The 17,254-nt window shown below is 44.1% G+C and overlaps 2 protein-coding genes across 3 annotated transcripts in view; both read left to right on the top strand.

The window, feature by feature from the left end:
• LOC110293540 (zinc finger protein 69) overlaps positions 1 to 9,006 on the top strand; it is a 14,632-nt gene extending 5,626 nt beyond the window's left edge. The window contains exons 4-6 of one of the 2 annotated variants that reach the window (XM_029475878.1): positions 3,840 to 3,966; positions 4,604 to 4,699; positions 7,740 to 9,006. In XM_029475878.1, coding sequence (XP_029331738.1) covers positions 3,840 to 3,966; positions 4,604 to 4,699; positions 7,740 to 8,896 — 1,380 coding nt within the window. In that variant the 3' untranslated portion in view covers positions 8,897 to 9,006. Of the gene's footprint in view, positions 1 to 3,839; positions 3,967 to 4,600; positions 4,700 to 7,739 lie in introns of both variants that reach the window. The other variant, XM_029475877.1, reaches the window with a different exon arrangement.
• A 4,380-nt stretch (positions 9,007 to 13,386) lies between these two features.
• Positions 13,387 to 16,719, top strand: Exo5 (exonuclease 5). The gene is made up of 2 exons (XM_021160839.1): positions 13,387 to 13,879; positions 15,210 to 16,719. The coding sequence occupies exon 2, from the start codon at positions 15,240 to 15,242 to the stop codon at positions 16,359 to 16,361; it is 1,122 nt and encodes a 373-aa protein (XP_021016498.1). The 5' UTR covers positions 13,387 to 13,879; positions 15,210 to 15,239; the 3' UTR covers positions 16,362 to 16,719.
• The last annotated feature ends 535 nt before the right edge of the window (positions 16,720 to 17,254 follow it).

Here is a 17,254-nt window from a genome sequence, read left to right as displayed (position 1 = left end):
TTCTTCCGAAGGTCCTGAGTTCAAATCCCAGCAACCACATGGTGGCTCACAACCACCTGTAATAGGATCTGACGCCCTCTTCTGGTGTGTCTAAAGACAGCTACAGTGTATTTACATATAACAATAAAAATAAACCTCATATACATAATAAATAAATCTTTAAAGAAATAAAAAAACATTCTGTTGTCCCAGGAAGTTCCCTCCTGCCCCTCTCCAATCAGTTCTCAGTTCCACCCGTGGAAGAAAGGACATGAAATTTACACATTCTGTCTTACAGCTGAATTTAACTCTACAATGTCTTTTTTTTGTTGTTTGTTTTACTTTGGTTTGGTTTTTGGTTTTTGGTTTTTCAAGACAGGGTTTCTCTGTGTAGCCCTGGCTGTCCTGGAACTCACTCTGTAGACCAGGCTGGCCTCGAACTCAAAAATTCGCCTGCCTCTGTCTCCCAAGTGCTGGGATTAAAGGCGTGCACCACCACCGCCCGGCTAACTCTACAATGTCTTAAAGGATTTATCTGTAGACTGCTTTTTTAAGTTTTATGTGGACTTTATAGTTGTGCAGTAGCTTAAATTACATAGAGTGTTACTCAGATCTCCTTCATTCTTCATGGTTTTGGTTTTCTTTTGAGCAGGATCTCCTGTAGCCGAGGATGGCTCTAAACTCGCTACGTAGAATTCACTATGTATCCAAGGATGACCTTTATTTCTGACCCTCCGAACTCCACCTCCTCACTGTCACTCAGTTTACACAGATCTGAGGATGAACCCAGGGCTTCCCCCATGCAGAGCAAGCAGTCATCCACTGAGCTGTAGCCCCACCCCCTCCTTAACCAAATTTTATTTACTGGTCCCATGAGTTGTTGACAGAGGATCTTAAGTCTGTAACTGTGATTTTTTTTTTATATTCTGTCCCCTTAGTTCTGACAGTTTCGTTTGATTAATAATAATAATAATAGTTACTATTTTTATTTTTTGAGAAGGATTTCTCTGTCGCTCTGGCTGTCCTGGAACTTGCTCTATAGACCAGGCTGGCCTCAGACTCAGAAAGCCACCTGCTTCTGCTGGGATTAAAGCTGCCAAGACTTGGACCTTCTCCTTAAATAGACCTTCTTGGTATTATGAAATAGCCCCGTGAGTTACAGTATCCCACCCCAAACCTACTTAGACTTGTCTGAAGTGCTCTCCTCCTCCTCTTCCTCTTCCTCCTCCTCCCACTCCTTCTCTTCCTGTTCTTCTTCCTCCCTCCTCTTTAAAGTCTGGCAGCGTGGCTTTGCCTACAGTCCACCTTAACTTGGCTCTCTGGTTTTTCTGTTCTGTTTGCACAGAGCCACCTTCCTATCCCTTTTGCAGTGTGACTTCTGTAGCCAGTAGCCAGCTCCTGCTTGTTCAGCCCACTCACAGTTGGTCGTAGGTGTCGCTACTTTGTGTGTATTTTATTCTTTGTCCTGATTGTCTTTGTTATTGTTTTGCCCATCTTTACTGACTTCCTGTGGATTGAATACTTTTTCAGTGTTCCACTTTTGCCCTCTAATGATCTTTGGCTACTCTTAAAAGCCCATGGTAGTGCATTCTGGTAAACCCAGCTACTCCGACATTGTCTTTATCAGTCCAGTCTACCTTAAGTGACACTGACATTGGCTGCTCTGGCAAAGACCTGGGTTCATTTCCCAGAACCCACAAGGTGGCTCTTAACCATTCATAACTTCATTTCCCTGGGATCTCTCTTCTAACTTCCTAGTGCACCAGGCACACATGTGGTGCACATAAATGTAGACAAAGACTCATTTTAAAAAAATATTTATTTATTTATTTATTTATACACTGTACACTGTAGCCGTCTTCAGACACTCCAGAAAGCGGCATCAGATTTCGTTACAGATGGTTGTGAGCCACCATGTGGTTGCTGGGATTTGAACTCAGGACCTTTGGAAGAGCACACAGTGCTCTTAACTTTTCCAGCTCCCAAAAATAAATCTTAAAACAACAACAATAACAACAATAAAAACCACGGGGGGGGGGGAATCCTTGAGATTCCATCTGATCCCTGTCAGAGTAAGTACCCTCAAGAAGAGAGGCAGCGGTGTCGGTGGGGATGTGGGGCACGGACCACACTCAGCGTTCGTGGGATCCTAAATGAGTACAGCTGTCATGGAACTCAGTATGGACGGTTCTCCAAAAACTCATTAAGACTTTCATATGACTGCATTATAGCACTCCTGGGCACATACCCAAGGACTCTCTCCTACCACGGAGACATCTACACATCCATGTATATTGCTGCATACTGATCACAGTAGCAACAAAATGGAGCCAGCCTAGATGCCCATAAGCATGAAAATTTTTCAGGAAAATGGATGGATCTGGGAATCGTATGAAGTCAGGTGACCCAGACTCATACAAATACTGTGTCGTCCCTCATGTGTAGACCCTCACACTGTTTACATGTCTGTGTATAGGTGGGGGAAGTGTGCAAAGGAGTGAGTGGGAGGGACAGAGGTGTTGAGATGGGAGGGGCAGTGAGACCAGTGAGAGTGGAAGGAGGCTGTGGGGGGACAGGAGGCTGCGGGGGTAGGAAAGAGGAAGCTGTGGGGGTAACAGGAAGCTGTGGGGGGACACAGGAGGCTGTTGGGGGTGTGAAAAGGAATAGGAGGCTATGGGGGGAGGGAACAAGAGGCTGTGGAGGGAACATGAAGCTGGGGGGTGGGACAGGAGGCTGTGGGGGGGAAACAGGAAGCTGGGGGGGGACAGGAGGTTGTTTGTGTGTGGAACAGGAGGCTGGGGGAGGGAAACAGGAGGCTGTGGGGGGCTGGGGGAAGAACAGGAAAGCTTCAGGGCCTGAAGGGAGAGAATTAGACAACCAACAAAAACAAAGGCTTTTTAAAATGCCATAGTGAAACCCAGTACTGTGTGTGCTAAGTAAAAGTTTCCTTTAGGCCGGGCGTGGTGACGCACGCCTTTAATCCCAGCACTCGGGAGGCAGAGGCAGGCGGATTTCTGAGTTTGAGGCCAGCCTGGGCTACAGAGTGAGTTCCAGGACAGCCACGACTACACAGAGAAACCCTGTCTTGAAAAACCAAAAAAAAAAAAAAAAAAAAAAAAAAAAAAAAAAAAAAAAAAGTTTTTTTTTTTTTTTTTTTTTTTTTAAAGATTTTATTTATTTATTATATGTAAGTACACTGTAGCTGTCTTCAGACACTCCAGAAGAGGGCGCCAGATCTCGTTGCGGATGGTTGTGAGCCACCATGTGGTTGCTGGGATTTGAACTCTGGACCTTCGGAAGAGCAGTCGGGTGCTCTTACCCACTGAGCCATCTCACCAGCCCCAAAAGTTTTCTTTAGAAACATAAAGGGTGCATAGGTATTAGGGCCAACAAGTGCTAATGCAGAAGTACCTCCTTCCATAGCCCACTCGCCTCTGCTCTCATCTCCTCCACCCTCCCTTGCCCCAGAGCTCCTCCATCTGTGCTGTTCTTCTCCTCAGACAGATGTTCACTCTGAGGCCTTTTGGAACATTCTAGAATACTCTTCCCTGAGACTTCCACATTACTCTCCCCCACTGAATCACTGCCTGTAGCCAAACAGAACATTTCGGAGAACATTGTTTTCCACAGCCCCCCCAAAACAAGATCACCTCAACTCTCAACTGGTGTTTGCACTTCTTCATGTTTCTTTTCTGTGCTATATATTTAATTACTTATAGCAGTCTTTAGAAAATCTCCTGACAGACTCAGAGGCTACTCCTGGTGAAATTGGTGTGGAATCTCTGAACTTGGAATACTGCCAGGCTCCTTAGACTTTGACTGGGGTGGACCCTGACTCCTCTAACTGTTGGATATTGCAGGAATCGTTGACTTTCAAGGACATTGCTGTGGACTTATCCCAGGAGGAATGGGGGCAGCTGGCTCCTGCATACCGGGATTTGTATCGGGAGGTGATGCTGGAGAACTACAGAAACCTGGTGTCAGTGGGTAAAGACCAGCCAACTGATCTTATTTCTTTTTTTTTGTGATAAAATTCTCCCCCTAAAACCAACTTATATAATCTTGGGGAAGTTGAGGCAAGAACTTAAGCATCACATCTTCAGTAAAGAGCAAAGACTGGACTACATCCTTGTTTGCTTGCTTGCTCTCAGCTAGCTCTTTCTACTCCAACATAATCCAGAGCCCCAGACTAGGGAATGGCATCACCCGCAGTGGACTGGGATCTTCTCACATCAATTAAGACAGCCTCCCACACCAACTTGATTAAGAATCTTCTCAGGTGAGATTCAAGGTTGTGTCAAGTTGACAATTAAAAATTAGCCATCACACCAGCTGTCCTCTACAAACCCATCCATCGTAAGAGAGCCATTGTTGCTAAACTATCAATGTGAATTTGTTGGGTTGTAGCTGTGGGTTCTGTATTGGAGATGTCTGGTTCCTTTGAAGACTAGAGCATAACTAATGACTTCCTTAAGGGACAGCTTTATTTCATAGAGCTAGACAAGAAAGATGTGACCCTGTTGGTTATCAGGCAACCTGAATAGCCAAAGCTGGAACTATACTCTGGGGCAATTCTTCAACAGCAGCATCAACATTCATCATTTTTCTTTAACTCCATAAGCAGGATATCAACTTTCCAAGCCTACTGTGATTTCCCAGTTGGAAAAAGGAGAGGGACCATGCATGGCAGAGAGTCAAGGCCCAGAGGATCCCATTTTAGGTAAGACCAGGGTAGATGAGCCCTTTGGATAGGGAGGCCAGAGTGCTCGGTCTTCCCAGGCTGTCTGGAAGGCTTAGGGCACAGACAGGACCTGTACTGCATCTCATTTCACCCCTTCCTCACGCCCTTTTGAGAGTCTCTGTATGTAGGAGGGAGAGAAGACTTGCCGTCATTGGAGTTAACCTGATCCCCTCTCAGAACAGGAAGTAGCTGACATGAAGTGCCTCATAGATACTTGCTGTCTTCAGTGCCATGTTGCATTCCACAAATCTTCTTCCCTTTTGCCTCCTTTATCTCCTTTTCTCACTGTTACTTTATAATCCTAACTTGAGTTTTGTTTCTCCTTTTAACTCATGTATATACTTTTCTTCATAACAACTTCATAAAAAGTCCTACAAGAGGGCTGGCAAGATGGCACAGCAGGTAAAGGTCCTTGCTCCCACAGCTAAAGACCCGAGTGCCATCCCTGGGATCCACAGTGTGAAAGGAGAGAGCTGGTTGCTGAAAGTTGTCTTCTGGCCTCTTTCCACATGTGTGCTGAGACATGTATGTGCATGTACATACACATACGCACGCACACAAACATAATTTAAATAATCAGGAAAGATAAAGAAATAAACCATATTCACCCAGTAAATTTACATTAATGTTAAAGTGTTGGCAAAAATGCTGAGCTCTGGGAACCCTCAAATCTGCTGACTGGAAACATAAAACATTGAAATGTACTAAAAGGCAATGTGGTGTGCCCTCACCAAATGAAGGTGCATCTACCATGACCCAGCAATGTGTTTTAGCCAACTCCCTTAGAGGAATACTTGCCTATGAAGCCAGACACATATGTGCATGGATATGTGTATCATCGGATCCGTGTAACCTCCAGAGCATGTTTTAGGAGGTAGTGGCAGAAGGGTCTGGAATTCAGGGCCAGCCTGACTTACCTGACTGTGTCTCCAAAAAAAAAAAAAAAAAAAAAAAAGTTCAGGATTTTCTCCATAAAGGTCTTACACACATTACATATCCTGTGTTAGATTTATTCTGAGATCTTGCACTTGATACTATAGGTGATATATTTTTAGAGTTATATTTTGTATATTACTGCTAAATAGTAATACCTAACTTTGAACGTTTCTGTTTTGACATTTTAAACTTTTATTCATTATTTTGGGCATTTTGAAACAAGGGATTATTATTCTGTAACCCATGATGGTCTCAAACTCAAGATGATCCTCCTGCCTCAGTTTTCAAAATATCAGACCAGAATCCACACTCTCTGCTTGTTTTTTCAGAATTACTATTCATAGTGCTCTTAGGTTACCCTGTTATAAACAGCACTCGCCTGTACGACCTCCTGGGTTTTATTGTGCGCACCTGATATTGTTGAGAGCGATACAGGCTGAGGGTACAGTTCCCGGGCAGAAAACTGCCTGCTTATGCCGGGATCACAAAGCAGGCAACAATAAGAAACCATGGAAGCTGCTGTGGATGCTGTTGTCTCTTGATGGAATCTTAAAGGCAACCTTGTAGAGGGTTTTTAAAAAGAAGTCTTAGCCAGCAACTGTGGTTTATGACTGTAGTCCCAGAGTGAGGGGCAGGAGATGAGGACTTCAAGGTCATACTCACCTTTATAGGAGGATAGAGGCCAGACTGGGCTACTTGAGACCCTGTATTTGGGGAGGGTGGGGGGAAGGCCTTACATAAATAACAAGTGTTTATTATTCAGTGAAATAGCAAAATTGCAGTTTCAAAGTTCAATCTTGGTTATCATCTCCTGAGCTTTAGATTGAAACATGCAGGTGGTCTCTTCCCGTCATCCCCTTCTCCTCTCCAAGCCCAGAGCCCAGGCCTGATAAACCATGACTTTATTACTGTCTCTTTTGAGAGCTTGAAATTTAAAAATGCATAAGGTCCTTCTATACTGATTTAAAATTTTTACAGGAAATTATATCTTCCATGGATATAAACCTATCATCTGAAATATTAGTAATGATATAATGAATTACTAAGAAAGAAAACTAGCCAAAATTTTTTAATTTTTTTTTTTTTTTTTTTTATTTCTCTGTAGTCTTGGCTGTCCTGGAATTCACTCTATAGACCAGGCTGGCCTCAAACTCACAGAGATCTGCCTGCCTCTCCCTCCTGAGTGCTAGGATTAAAAGTGTGCACCCACCACTGGGGTTGGGAGGTGGCTTCTTTTTAATATTTCTGAAATAGTTGTTCAGAATAGTTATCAGTTTAAAGCCATATCCTTGAAGGCATAGGCCTTCAATGTCATGTTTTAGTTTTTTTGTTTTGTTTTGTTTTTCCGAGACAGGGTTTCTCTGTGTAGCCCTGGCTCACCTGGAACTCACTTTGTAGACCAGGCTGGCCTCAAACTCAGAAATCCGACTGCCTCTGCTTCCCAAGTGCTGGGATTAAAGGCGTGCGCCACCACACCCGGCTATGTTTTAGTGTTAATTAGAACACAGCTAAGCCACGTGTATGATACACAGCCAGCATTTGAAAGGTAGAGGCCGGGGGAGCAGGAACTTGTGAGGCCCCATCTCAAAACAAAACAAAACCAAACAAAACAAAAAGAAGAAAGATATAGAGAGAGTTGAATGCTGCAAATTTTATAGCATATTAAGTCGGGTACAAACAACCTAGTCACTGTTTTTTTGCATTTGATTTATTTCTGGGATACGGTCTCAAGTGTCTTGAGCTGGTCTTGCACCCTCTGTCTAACCACTGATGACCTTGAACTTCTGATCTTCCTGCCTCCACTTCTTGAGTGATGGGTACAAGCGTAGGCCATCTCATCTTGTGTATGCAGTGGTCAGGGTTTCCTGTAAGCTAGGCAGACACTGCCCACTGAACAGCCCTGTTCTCTACTTAATTCAATCCTTATCGCCTCTCCAGTCTGCATAACTCTATCTGGATAGAGTAAAACCTCATGTGACTTTCTGTACTGTATCTGAATCTCTTCTGCAACATTTTCAGGGGTTGATTTTCTTCAGAGCATAATGAATGAGATATTCACATTCCCCCCCCACCCCCCATTCAGATGTGAAGAATAAACTAGAAACCAAGGAGTCAACTGCAGAGGATGACATTTCTGTCAAGCTCGATCATGGCATCACGAGGGGAAGGCTCGTGATAGAGGATGATATAGTTTGTTCTCCATTGAAAAAAGCCTCCAGCTACCGTGATACATTAGAGAGTCACCGGGCAACCTGTGGAAAAGGCACGAGACGAGACGTTTGGACCCACAAAAAGAAACGCCAAGAAGGGAACAAATTGGAAAACCCAGAGAGTTCCAATGTTATTTTAGAACAGAAGCACCGTAAACACAAACCAGCCAGAAAGAGAAACAAGTATAAATTAGATTCAATTGATCACCCAGTGAGCTGTATGAGAGCCAGAAGGTACCCATGTAATGTGTGTGAGAAAATGTTTAAGCAACCCATTCACCTTGTCGAGCACATGAGAACTCACACTGGTGAGAAACCGTTCCGGTGCAAGGAGTGTGGGAGGGCCTTTAGTCAGAGCGCGTCACTCAATACGCACCAGAGGATCCACACTGGGGAGAAGCCCTTCGCATGTGAGGAGTGCGGCAAAGCCTTCCGGCATCGCTCGTCACTTAACCAGCATCACCGGACTCACACTGGAGAGAAACCGTTCACGTGTGACAAATGTCAGAAAGCCTTTAGCCAGAACATCAGCTTGGTCCAGCATCTGAGGACTCATTCGGGAGAGAAACCCTTTAGCTGCAGTGAATGTGGGAAACCCTTTCGACAGATTAGACACCTTAGTGAACACGTAAGAATCCACACTGGGGAGAAGCCCTACAAATGCACTTCCTGCTGTAAAACGTTCAGTCATAGAGCATATCTCACACATCACCAGCGAATCCACACCGGGGAGAGACCGTACAAATGTAAGGAGTGTGGGAAAGCCTTCAGGCAGAGGATACACCTTAGCAACCACAGGACTGTTCATACAGGGGTGAAAGCCTACGAGTGTAACCGCTGTGGGAAAGCCTACAGGCACGACTCCTCCTTTAAGAAACACCAGCGACATCACACGGGAGAAAAGCCTTACGAATGTACTGAGTGTGGAAAGTCCTTCAGCTATAACTCATCCCTGAGCCGACACCAGAAAATCCACAGGAGGAATGCTTTCCGAGATGATCCGGGACATGAGAACAAAAGGCAGCTCTAAATTGATGATTCTGAGCTTTAAAGTTTCAGGACTCGAGTAACCTTGAGAAATTAACAACAACGGTGGCAACTTTTGATTTTGCCAAAAGTGTAAATAAATACCCTGTTGATTACTACTGTCTGACAATTACACAAAATGATAAATTAAGCATTTTGAAAATTTCACGAATATTTTTTTATTCATTTCATGGTAGATGAATAAATTATTTCTTATGAATTCACTGATTTACAGATTAGTATTTGGGAACTACTGTTTAAAATGTTACCACCTAGGCTGGGGGTGTGGCTCAGCAGGTAAAGGCCTTTCCCACTAAGCATGGTAACATACCTGATTTTGATCCTTGAGACCCATGAGGTAGAAGAACTGGCCTCCAGCAGCTGTCCTCTGAGCTCCACGTGTACACACAAGCTATCTAATTTTTAAGTATTACCCAGGTCCTTTACTACAGTCACAGTTTCCAGTATCTTTTCTCCAAGCTTCTTGTACCAGCTTTCTAAATACCTGTGGGGTTTTTTGGTTGGTTGGTTGGTTGGTTGTTTTTTTTTTTGGTTTTGGTTTTTGGTTTTTGTTTTGTTTTGTTTTGAGAATTTACAATACTGAGTTAAATCTAGGGCAATGTGCATTATTTGAAAGCTCTACCACTGAACAATATCAACTTTGTTTTCCTTTTTTTGAAACAGAGTCTTGTTTTTCTCCTTCAAGTTTGGCCTCAAAATTACTATGTAGTCAAGGGTGGCCTTGAACTTATGATCCTCTTGCCTCTAAACTCTCAAGGTCAGGGTTACAGTTGTGGGCCACCACACTTTGTTTATGCAGTGCTGGGGTCTGTGCTCAGAGCTGTGTGTGTGCTAGGCAAGCATCCTACCAACTGAGCTACATCCTCAGCCTCTACCAACTGAGCTACATCCTCAGCCTCCCCCACCCCTTTTTAAAGTGTTGAAACTGGATTCTCTAATAAGTTGTCCAGGCTGGACTTGAACTCATGATGCTTATACTTCAGTATTCCGAGTAGCTGAGATTATAGGTTTGTACCATGGGGCTCTACTCAAACACTTGCTGAGTGTAGCCAGTTTGCCCCAGGAGGTCTTTTGTTAGCTTGTAAAGATGTTCAAACTTGACATTGCAACATGAAATTCACACTCAAGAACCCTGCAGTTGGGACTGGAGAGAAGGCTCAGCCATTGAGAATATATTTGCTCCTGCAGAGGACCTCAGGCCATTCACAACTGCATGCAACTCCAGCTCCAAGGGTATCCAATACCTCTTGCCTTTGTGAATACTGCTCATAGATTTATAAACCCAGCATGTGCCTGCATGCTTTCTCACACACAATTTTTCAAAAGCTTTATTAAAGAATCCTGCAATGGAGTTTAGAAGATCTCAAAGTAACTACAATTTTTGTGTTGGGCTCAGTTCATAACTATCCCAGAGTGAATGCAGCCCCCTAAGCTGCAAACTGGACACTTGCTAGAGCCTGTCCCTTGGCTTGGCCAGTGGCCAGCACCTGCTGGGTCACCATGTACCACATAGGCACTTCTCCCTCTGCTGGTGACAGACATGTTTGACCCCATGACTGTCTTTCAGCAGGCTCTCTTCTGTGGCCACACACTTAACCTAATTGATCCTACTGACATTTTATACTTCTCCAGTTTCCATCTCCATCTTAAAAGTCTCTCTTGAGCTCCAAAGAATGTTCAATGTGGATATCGATTATTCTATAGTTGCTTCAAACTTGACACGTTGAAAACTTTTACTATCTCTATAGTAAAGTCTGCATTCCTTAAGTCAGAAAGGTGTACCACTATCGATTCAACTCTCCAGTTGAAACTTGTTCTTCTCACCTGTTATCTCCCTCAACTAGTTGCAAAATACCATCCTAGGACAGCTCCAATTTACCTTCTTTCTATGCCAGGGTAAGCCTTCATCAGGTTCTTAGCACTTCCTAATCGCTTAGGTTGTCTGCTGAGCCTCCTCTAGCACAGAGGTTCTCAACTTGTGGGTCGAGACTAATAGGCATATTCTCTCCTTTGGTGACACAGGTATTGGCCAGATTAGACCAGATTAAAAGTAGATAAAGGCAGGTTTATTAGGAGGCAGCTCTCAGGTGGGTTCATCGGTCTCAGAGGTGGAGGTCAGTGAAGTCACACACCCAGGCTAAAGCAAGGGGGTTTTATAGAGTTTGGTCAAGGAATAATGACGGGCCAGCTAGGAGCTGAGATGGTGCCCATACATGGTCACCTTGGGTGGGCACTCTTGGGTCGGCTGCCAGAAACAGGGAGATGAGGAGTGATGTCAGCCCAGGGTTTTCTCCAAGCAGATGGGTGGGGTTGGGGGAAGAAGGGCAGATGAGGTTTCCCTGCTTGTACCGTGGAAGAGCAGGGATTCTAGCCTAACAGCAACCTTTCTGGGGGTCGCATATCAGATATTTACATTATGACTCATAACAGCAGCAAAATTACAGTTATGAATTAGCAGCGGAAATAATCTTGTGGTTGAGGGTCGGCAGAACATGAGGGACTGCATTAAAGGATCACAGCATTGTCTTAGGGTTTCCATTGCTGTGAAGAGACACCATGACAACTCTTATAAAGGACATTTGATTGAAGCTGGCTTATAGGTTCAGAGTTTCAGTCCATTCTCATCATGGTGAGAAACATAGCAGCATGCAGGCAGGCATGGCACTGGAGGAGCTGAGAGTTCTACATCTTCATCTGAAGGCATCTAGGAGAGAAGGTCTAAAAGCCTACCCCCACAGTGACACCCTTCAACAAGGCCATACCTCCTAACCGTGTCACTCCCTGGGCCAAGCATATTCAAATCACCACAATGATCTTTATCTTCACTTAATCATAAACAACTGAAGGATTTTAAGCAATGTAGTTTGGGTGCGTGTTTTAGAATGTCATTGTAGCTACGAACGGATAGAGATGAGTACAGATTCGCTAGAGCAGCGGTTCTCACCCGGAAGGTGAGACAAGGTTAGGAATAATAATTGTCTTAAGTACAGAACCATTGGTACTATTTCTACCCAAATATACTTTGGTTTTGTCATAAAGATGTTATGGTTTCCAAATATCCATTCTTATTACTGGATTCTCTTAGGGCCTAACACTAGGTTCTAGTTGGATTAAGAGACTAGACTCAGCCAACTCATCTTCAATATGCCCTTAATGAAAGAAAGGGATTTATTCGATGAGGTCACTTTGGAAAGAGGAACAAACACAGAGGCCTAATGATTTCCAAGACTGTCTTGGGGGTCCTGACATGTGGTTTAGGTTTAAACAAAGCAAGAGGGATGTTCAACTAAGCAGATCAAGGAACAGTCCTGTCCACAGTTGTCTCAGCTTGTGTCTTCTGCAGCGTGGTCTGACGAGCTGTAAGGATCCTGTGAAGTCTCTTCCTGGGAGGTAAGTTCTCCTCTGAATGGTGTGTGTGGGGGGTGGAGGGGTGGGGGGGAGTTTCTACTGCTTCCATACTGCCAAAAGGAGGGGCACAAGTGCTTCTCTTTTAAGTTTGCTCCTACTGTGATTGAAGATAGTATTTCATGGGTTTTAGTCCACATTTGGGAAATTTCCTCTTTTTTTTTTTTTTTAATCCAAGTCCCTTGTTTGGCATCTGTTCATCCTCCCCCTGATACAATACACTTTATAAAACCCTGATTCTGGTGAACCCCTTAAACTGGTGACTGAATTAACTAAATGAACCTAACAGCTAGGCTTTATCCTTCTGAACTTTAGACTCAAGTCTAGAGTCCCAGCGCTGAGATTTTTGGTGTGGGTCACCATAGGCTGGGAAGTATTTCTCAAAGGCTCAGAGGTGAAGAGCACTAGCTGCTCTTGCAGAGAACCTTAGTTTGTTTCTCTGCGCCCACGTGACTCTCAACCCTTCTCTAACTCTGAGGCCCTCTTCTGCCTCCCGAGGGCACCAAGAAGATATGAACCACAGACATGCACGCAGGAAAAACATTCATACACATAAAGGAAAAGACAAAACAAAACAAAAAAAAAATTTTTTTTAATCTTTAAAAATAATCTGGGCATAAGGGCACAATGGCTGTAATCCCAGCACCGAAAAAGCAGAGGCAGGAACATCCCAAATTGGAGGCCAATAAAAAGGATAAGAAATAAATAAAATAAGACACTGACAACTGCCAGCGTCTTTGAAGCTTGAGTTCATGATTGTTCCCTAGGCTGGGAAAGCTGGTGTCAGGTGCTAAGATCCGGATTCGGGCTCCAAGGGTGTCAGAGGCCAGCTGCACTGGGGACGCGAGACGACCACCATGACCTTCCTCTCACCGGGCGGGCGTAAGAGACCGGGACGGTAACAGCCACATCTTTCCAGCCTGCACTAGGCAATGGTGGGTAAGGAAACACAGCGGACTGCAGACGCCCACTCAGCTCCAGTGTCGCGAGAACCAGGGGCCTGGGGTGGGGATGGGGGGGTGTGACATGAAAAGGGGGCGGGCCTCCAACCGCCGCCGGGAATTCTGGGACAGGGGTGAAGAGGTAAGGGGCCGCCCCTTTCAGGCACGCCCCTCATTCCGGTTTTTTGTTCTGTTCTTTGGGCCGTAGATTGAGTCTTTGCGCCTGGGCACACCAGGGGGACAGGGGCAGGGGGCTGAGTGGAAAACACACGCCTGCCTGCGTGGAAGGCCTGTAACGAGTCAGGACGCAGAGGATGAAGGCAGCAGCAGGCAGCCGGAAGCCATCAGCAAGGCAGGGCCTCCGACCTCAGGCAGCGGCTGGGAACCTGGAGAGCAGAACTGACCGCCTGGAGACCTTACCCTGGAGAGGCCAGTGTTAGGAGGACTTATGACAGGCAGCTGTCCTAGCAGTATGACTCAAGTGGAAACACCATAATGTGAAGGAGTGGTCAGGTGAAGAGAAGAGAAGTCCACATTGCATCATAGCAAGGTGCCTCCCCATTCCCCCTCGTTTTAATACACGCCCTCCCCTGTGAGGAGGGAAATCAACTGAGGCCCAGGTGAGTACGAGTTGCCTCTCTCCTGAACTTTTCAGAGCAAATAGAAACATAGTAGACCCATCAATTCCTTTGGAAGGAAAGCCACATTTATTGTGTGTTAGTTAATATCTGTACTGTTTTAGCTCTGTCGGCATTGAAGGATTAGCCTACAAGTTCTACATTTTAAAGATGTGCCAGTATCATCAGAGAATTTTGAAGTTTGCCCAAGATTATTCAAAAAACAAATAGCATACCAGCAAATTCTACTGGACTTTTCAAGATTAGATTCAAAATCTGTATCTGCAGGACCCCTAGACTCTTGATACCGAACTGGTATTTTCTGAACATCTATCTCATTTATTTTTTTTCACCTAATAATTTTAGCTCTATCTGTGTACTTTTAAAACATTTATGTAAAAAATATTTAATATGAATATTAGTAGATATTTATATATCTTTAAGAAGTCAAAAGTCTGCCAGGCAGTGGTGGTATAGCCTTTAATCTCAGCAGCTTGAGAATAAATTCTAGCCAGAGCTACACACACAAAACCTGTCACACACACACACACACACACACACACACGTCAGAAGTCTAAAAAGAAAGTCATAAAATGAGGCTTTTGATGGATGGTATAGTAGCTTTACAATTAATCTATGGTATATCTAAAAACGCTGGTCCAGGCGGCAGATAAAGTCCATTATGTCATACTTTCTGAACTTCTGTTTTTAGCAGCATAAGAGTGTCTAGGCTGTGCATTTGCGTCTAAATTTTACATCAGTGTGAACTGTTGTCTTCTTTTACATGAATGTGAAGCCCTTGTCTGTCTCAGTGTACTAATTTTTATATTCTCAGTTGTGCTAATAGACCTTTTTCACCCATAATATTTTAGTGGCAGCACTTGGGAGGCAGAGGCAGGCGGATTTCTGAGTTCGAGGCCAGCCTGGTCTACAGAGTGAGTTCCAGGACAGCCAGGGCTACACAGAGAAACCCTGTCTTGAACTCCTCCCACCCCCAAAAAACCCTGCTGGGCTACTTAATTAGTGTGTGCAATGACCAGTGTTCTCTCTCTAGAAGTGAAAAAAAAAATCAACTCAGATGACTGGGTGATAAACAACAAGAAGACTCCTTTTATAAGGTGTACCTGTGTGTAACTCATTGACACTACTAATTGGTTATAAATAAATTGACTTCTTAGAGCTAAGAAGTAGAGAGCACTTGCCTAGCACCCATAAGGCCCTGGATTCCGTTCTCAGTACTGAAATGAATGAATGAACCAACCAGTCAGCCAATATATGATTCTTCTTTATCTGGGGAATTTGCAAGTCTGACAATCTTTGCTATGCTCTACAGGTCCCTATTTGTCCCATCTAGGGCTGTACCATGGCTGAGGCTGGGGACGAGGGGACAGCATCAGTAGAAGCCTCGGGGTTTTCAGACTTGAGTGACTCAGAGTTAGTTGAGTTTCTGGATCTGGAAGAAGCCAAAGAATCGGCTGTTTCACTTAGCAAGCCTGGCCCTTCTTCTGAACTCCCCGGGAAGGATGACAAACCAGTAAGCTTGCAGAACTGGAAAAGGGGATTGGATGTCTTGTCACCCATGGAGAGATTCCACCTGAAATATTTATATGTCACTGACCTGTGTACTCAGAACTGGTGTGAGTTGCAGATGGTGTATGGCAAGGAGCTTCCTGGTTCGTTGACACCTGAGAAAGCAGCTGTTTTGGACACTGGTGCTAGCATCCACCTAGCAAAAGAACTAGAACTTCATGACCTTGTGACAGTCCCCATCGCCACTAAAGAAGATGCTTGGGCAGTTAAGTTTCTGAACATACTCTCAATGATTCCTGCCCTACAGTCGGAAGGGCGCGTCAGAGAGTTTCCAGTGTTTGGGGAAGTGGAGGGAATATTTCTTGTTGGAGTCATTGATGAGTTGCACTACACATCCAAGGGGGAACTAGAGCTGGCTGAACTCAAGACACGAAGGCGCCCTGTGCTCCCCCTGCCAGCTCAGAAAAAGAAAGACTATTTTCAAGTTAGCCTATACAAATATATCTTTGATGCCATGGTACAAGGGAAAGTGACTCCTGCTAGCCTAATCCACCACACTAAATTGTGTCTAGACAAGCCACTGGGACCTTCCGTGCTGAGGCATGCCAGACAAGGAGGCGTGTCTGTAAAGTCTTTGGGTGACCTTATGGAACTGGTTTTCTTGTCTCTTACACTGTCTGATCTCCCAGCTATTGATACCCTAAAACTTGAGTATATCCATCAAGAGACTGCCACTATACTGGGCACAGAGACTGTAGCCTTTGAAGAGAAGGAAGTGAAAAGCAAGGTGCAGCATTACGTGGCCTACTGGATGGGCCACCGAGATCCTCAAGGCGTTGATGTGGAGGAGGCATGGAAGTGCCGCACCTGTGACTATGTGGACATCTGTGAGTGGAGGAGGGGCAGTGGAGTGCTCAGCTCATCATGGGAGCCCAAAGCCAAGAAGGTGAAATGAATGAAGGTACACTTCCAGAAATGTTGATCGTTTCTGTTCTTAATATGTCCATGTAAAAGAACCAGTCTCTCAGCTTAGCTCTCATGGACAGTGTTTTTTATTTTTATGTTTACAATCTTGAATAACATTCCAACCCAGGGCCCAAGGATCAAGAATGTGGAGAGATGTGGTGTTAGAGTGACCTTGGAACTTTGAGGTAAACTGCAAAGAAGACAGATGTACATCAGTGCAGCAAAGGTATCCCTCACTAATCACTGCTGGCTCAAGAAAATTCATTGGATTCTGATAAATCTTTACTGTTTTCTTGATAATTTTTTTTTACATTTTTTACAATAAAAATGAAATGCTGTCTAAAATAGTTGACTTGATATTTGTGTGTTTGCTGATCTCAGTCCTTTAAAGATGTAAATTGTAAAGATGATAATTGCATGGTATCAAAAGCCTTTACATTCATGTGTAAACATTTTAGAAGTAGAGCCAGTAGAATAAGCAGACCACAAATTTAAAATAAACATAAATATTCTCAAAGAGATGACCAAAGGAAAAGTCATACAAGTAAAAATATTAGATGAAAAGGATATGAAATAATAATAGTCACACAGTATACAACCTAGCAATACCATTCCTGGGCATACATATATCAAGGGAAATTCATATGTATACAAGAGGAAACATGAAAAATGTATACTTTCACAAATAGAAAAACCTAGAAACTGTCCAGATGCCCATCATCAGGTGAGTGAAACGGTATAACAACCAAAGCATGGGCTGCAGTCGGTAACACAACATTCGTGAATCTTAGCAACACATGAGGTGAAAAGGGTAAGTACAGAAGGTTGTGTGCAGCAGGACATCCTTTTTCTTAAAGTGAAAAAACAAGCATTTCTAAGGAA

Source organism: Mus caroli, chromosome 4 (assembly GCF_900094665.2).
Source record: "Mus caroli chromosome 4, CAROLI_EIJ_v1.1, whole genome shotgun sequence".
In the NCBI taxonomy this organism is placed as follows: Eukaryota; Metazoa; Chordata; class Mammalia; order Rodentia; family Muridae; genus Mus; species Mus caroli.
This window is presented reverse-complemented; position numbering and strand designations above follow the sequence as displayed.

What these genes read in the sequence shown, in the direction of transcription:
- Exo5 (XM_021160839.1), top strand. Translation starts at nt 15,240, where the DNA reads ATGGCTGAGGCTGGGGACGAGGGGACAGCATCAGTAGAAGCCTCGGGG.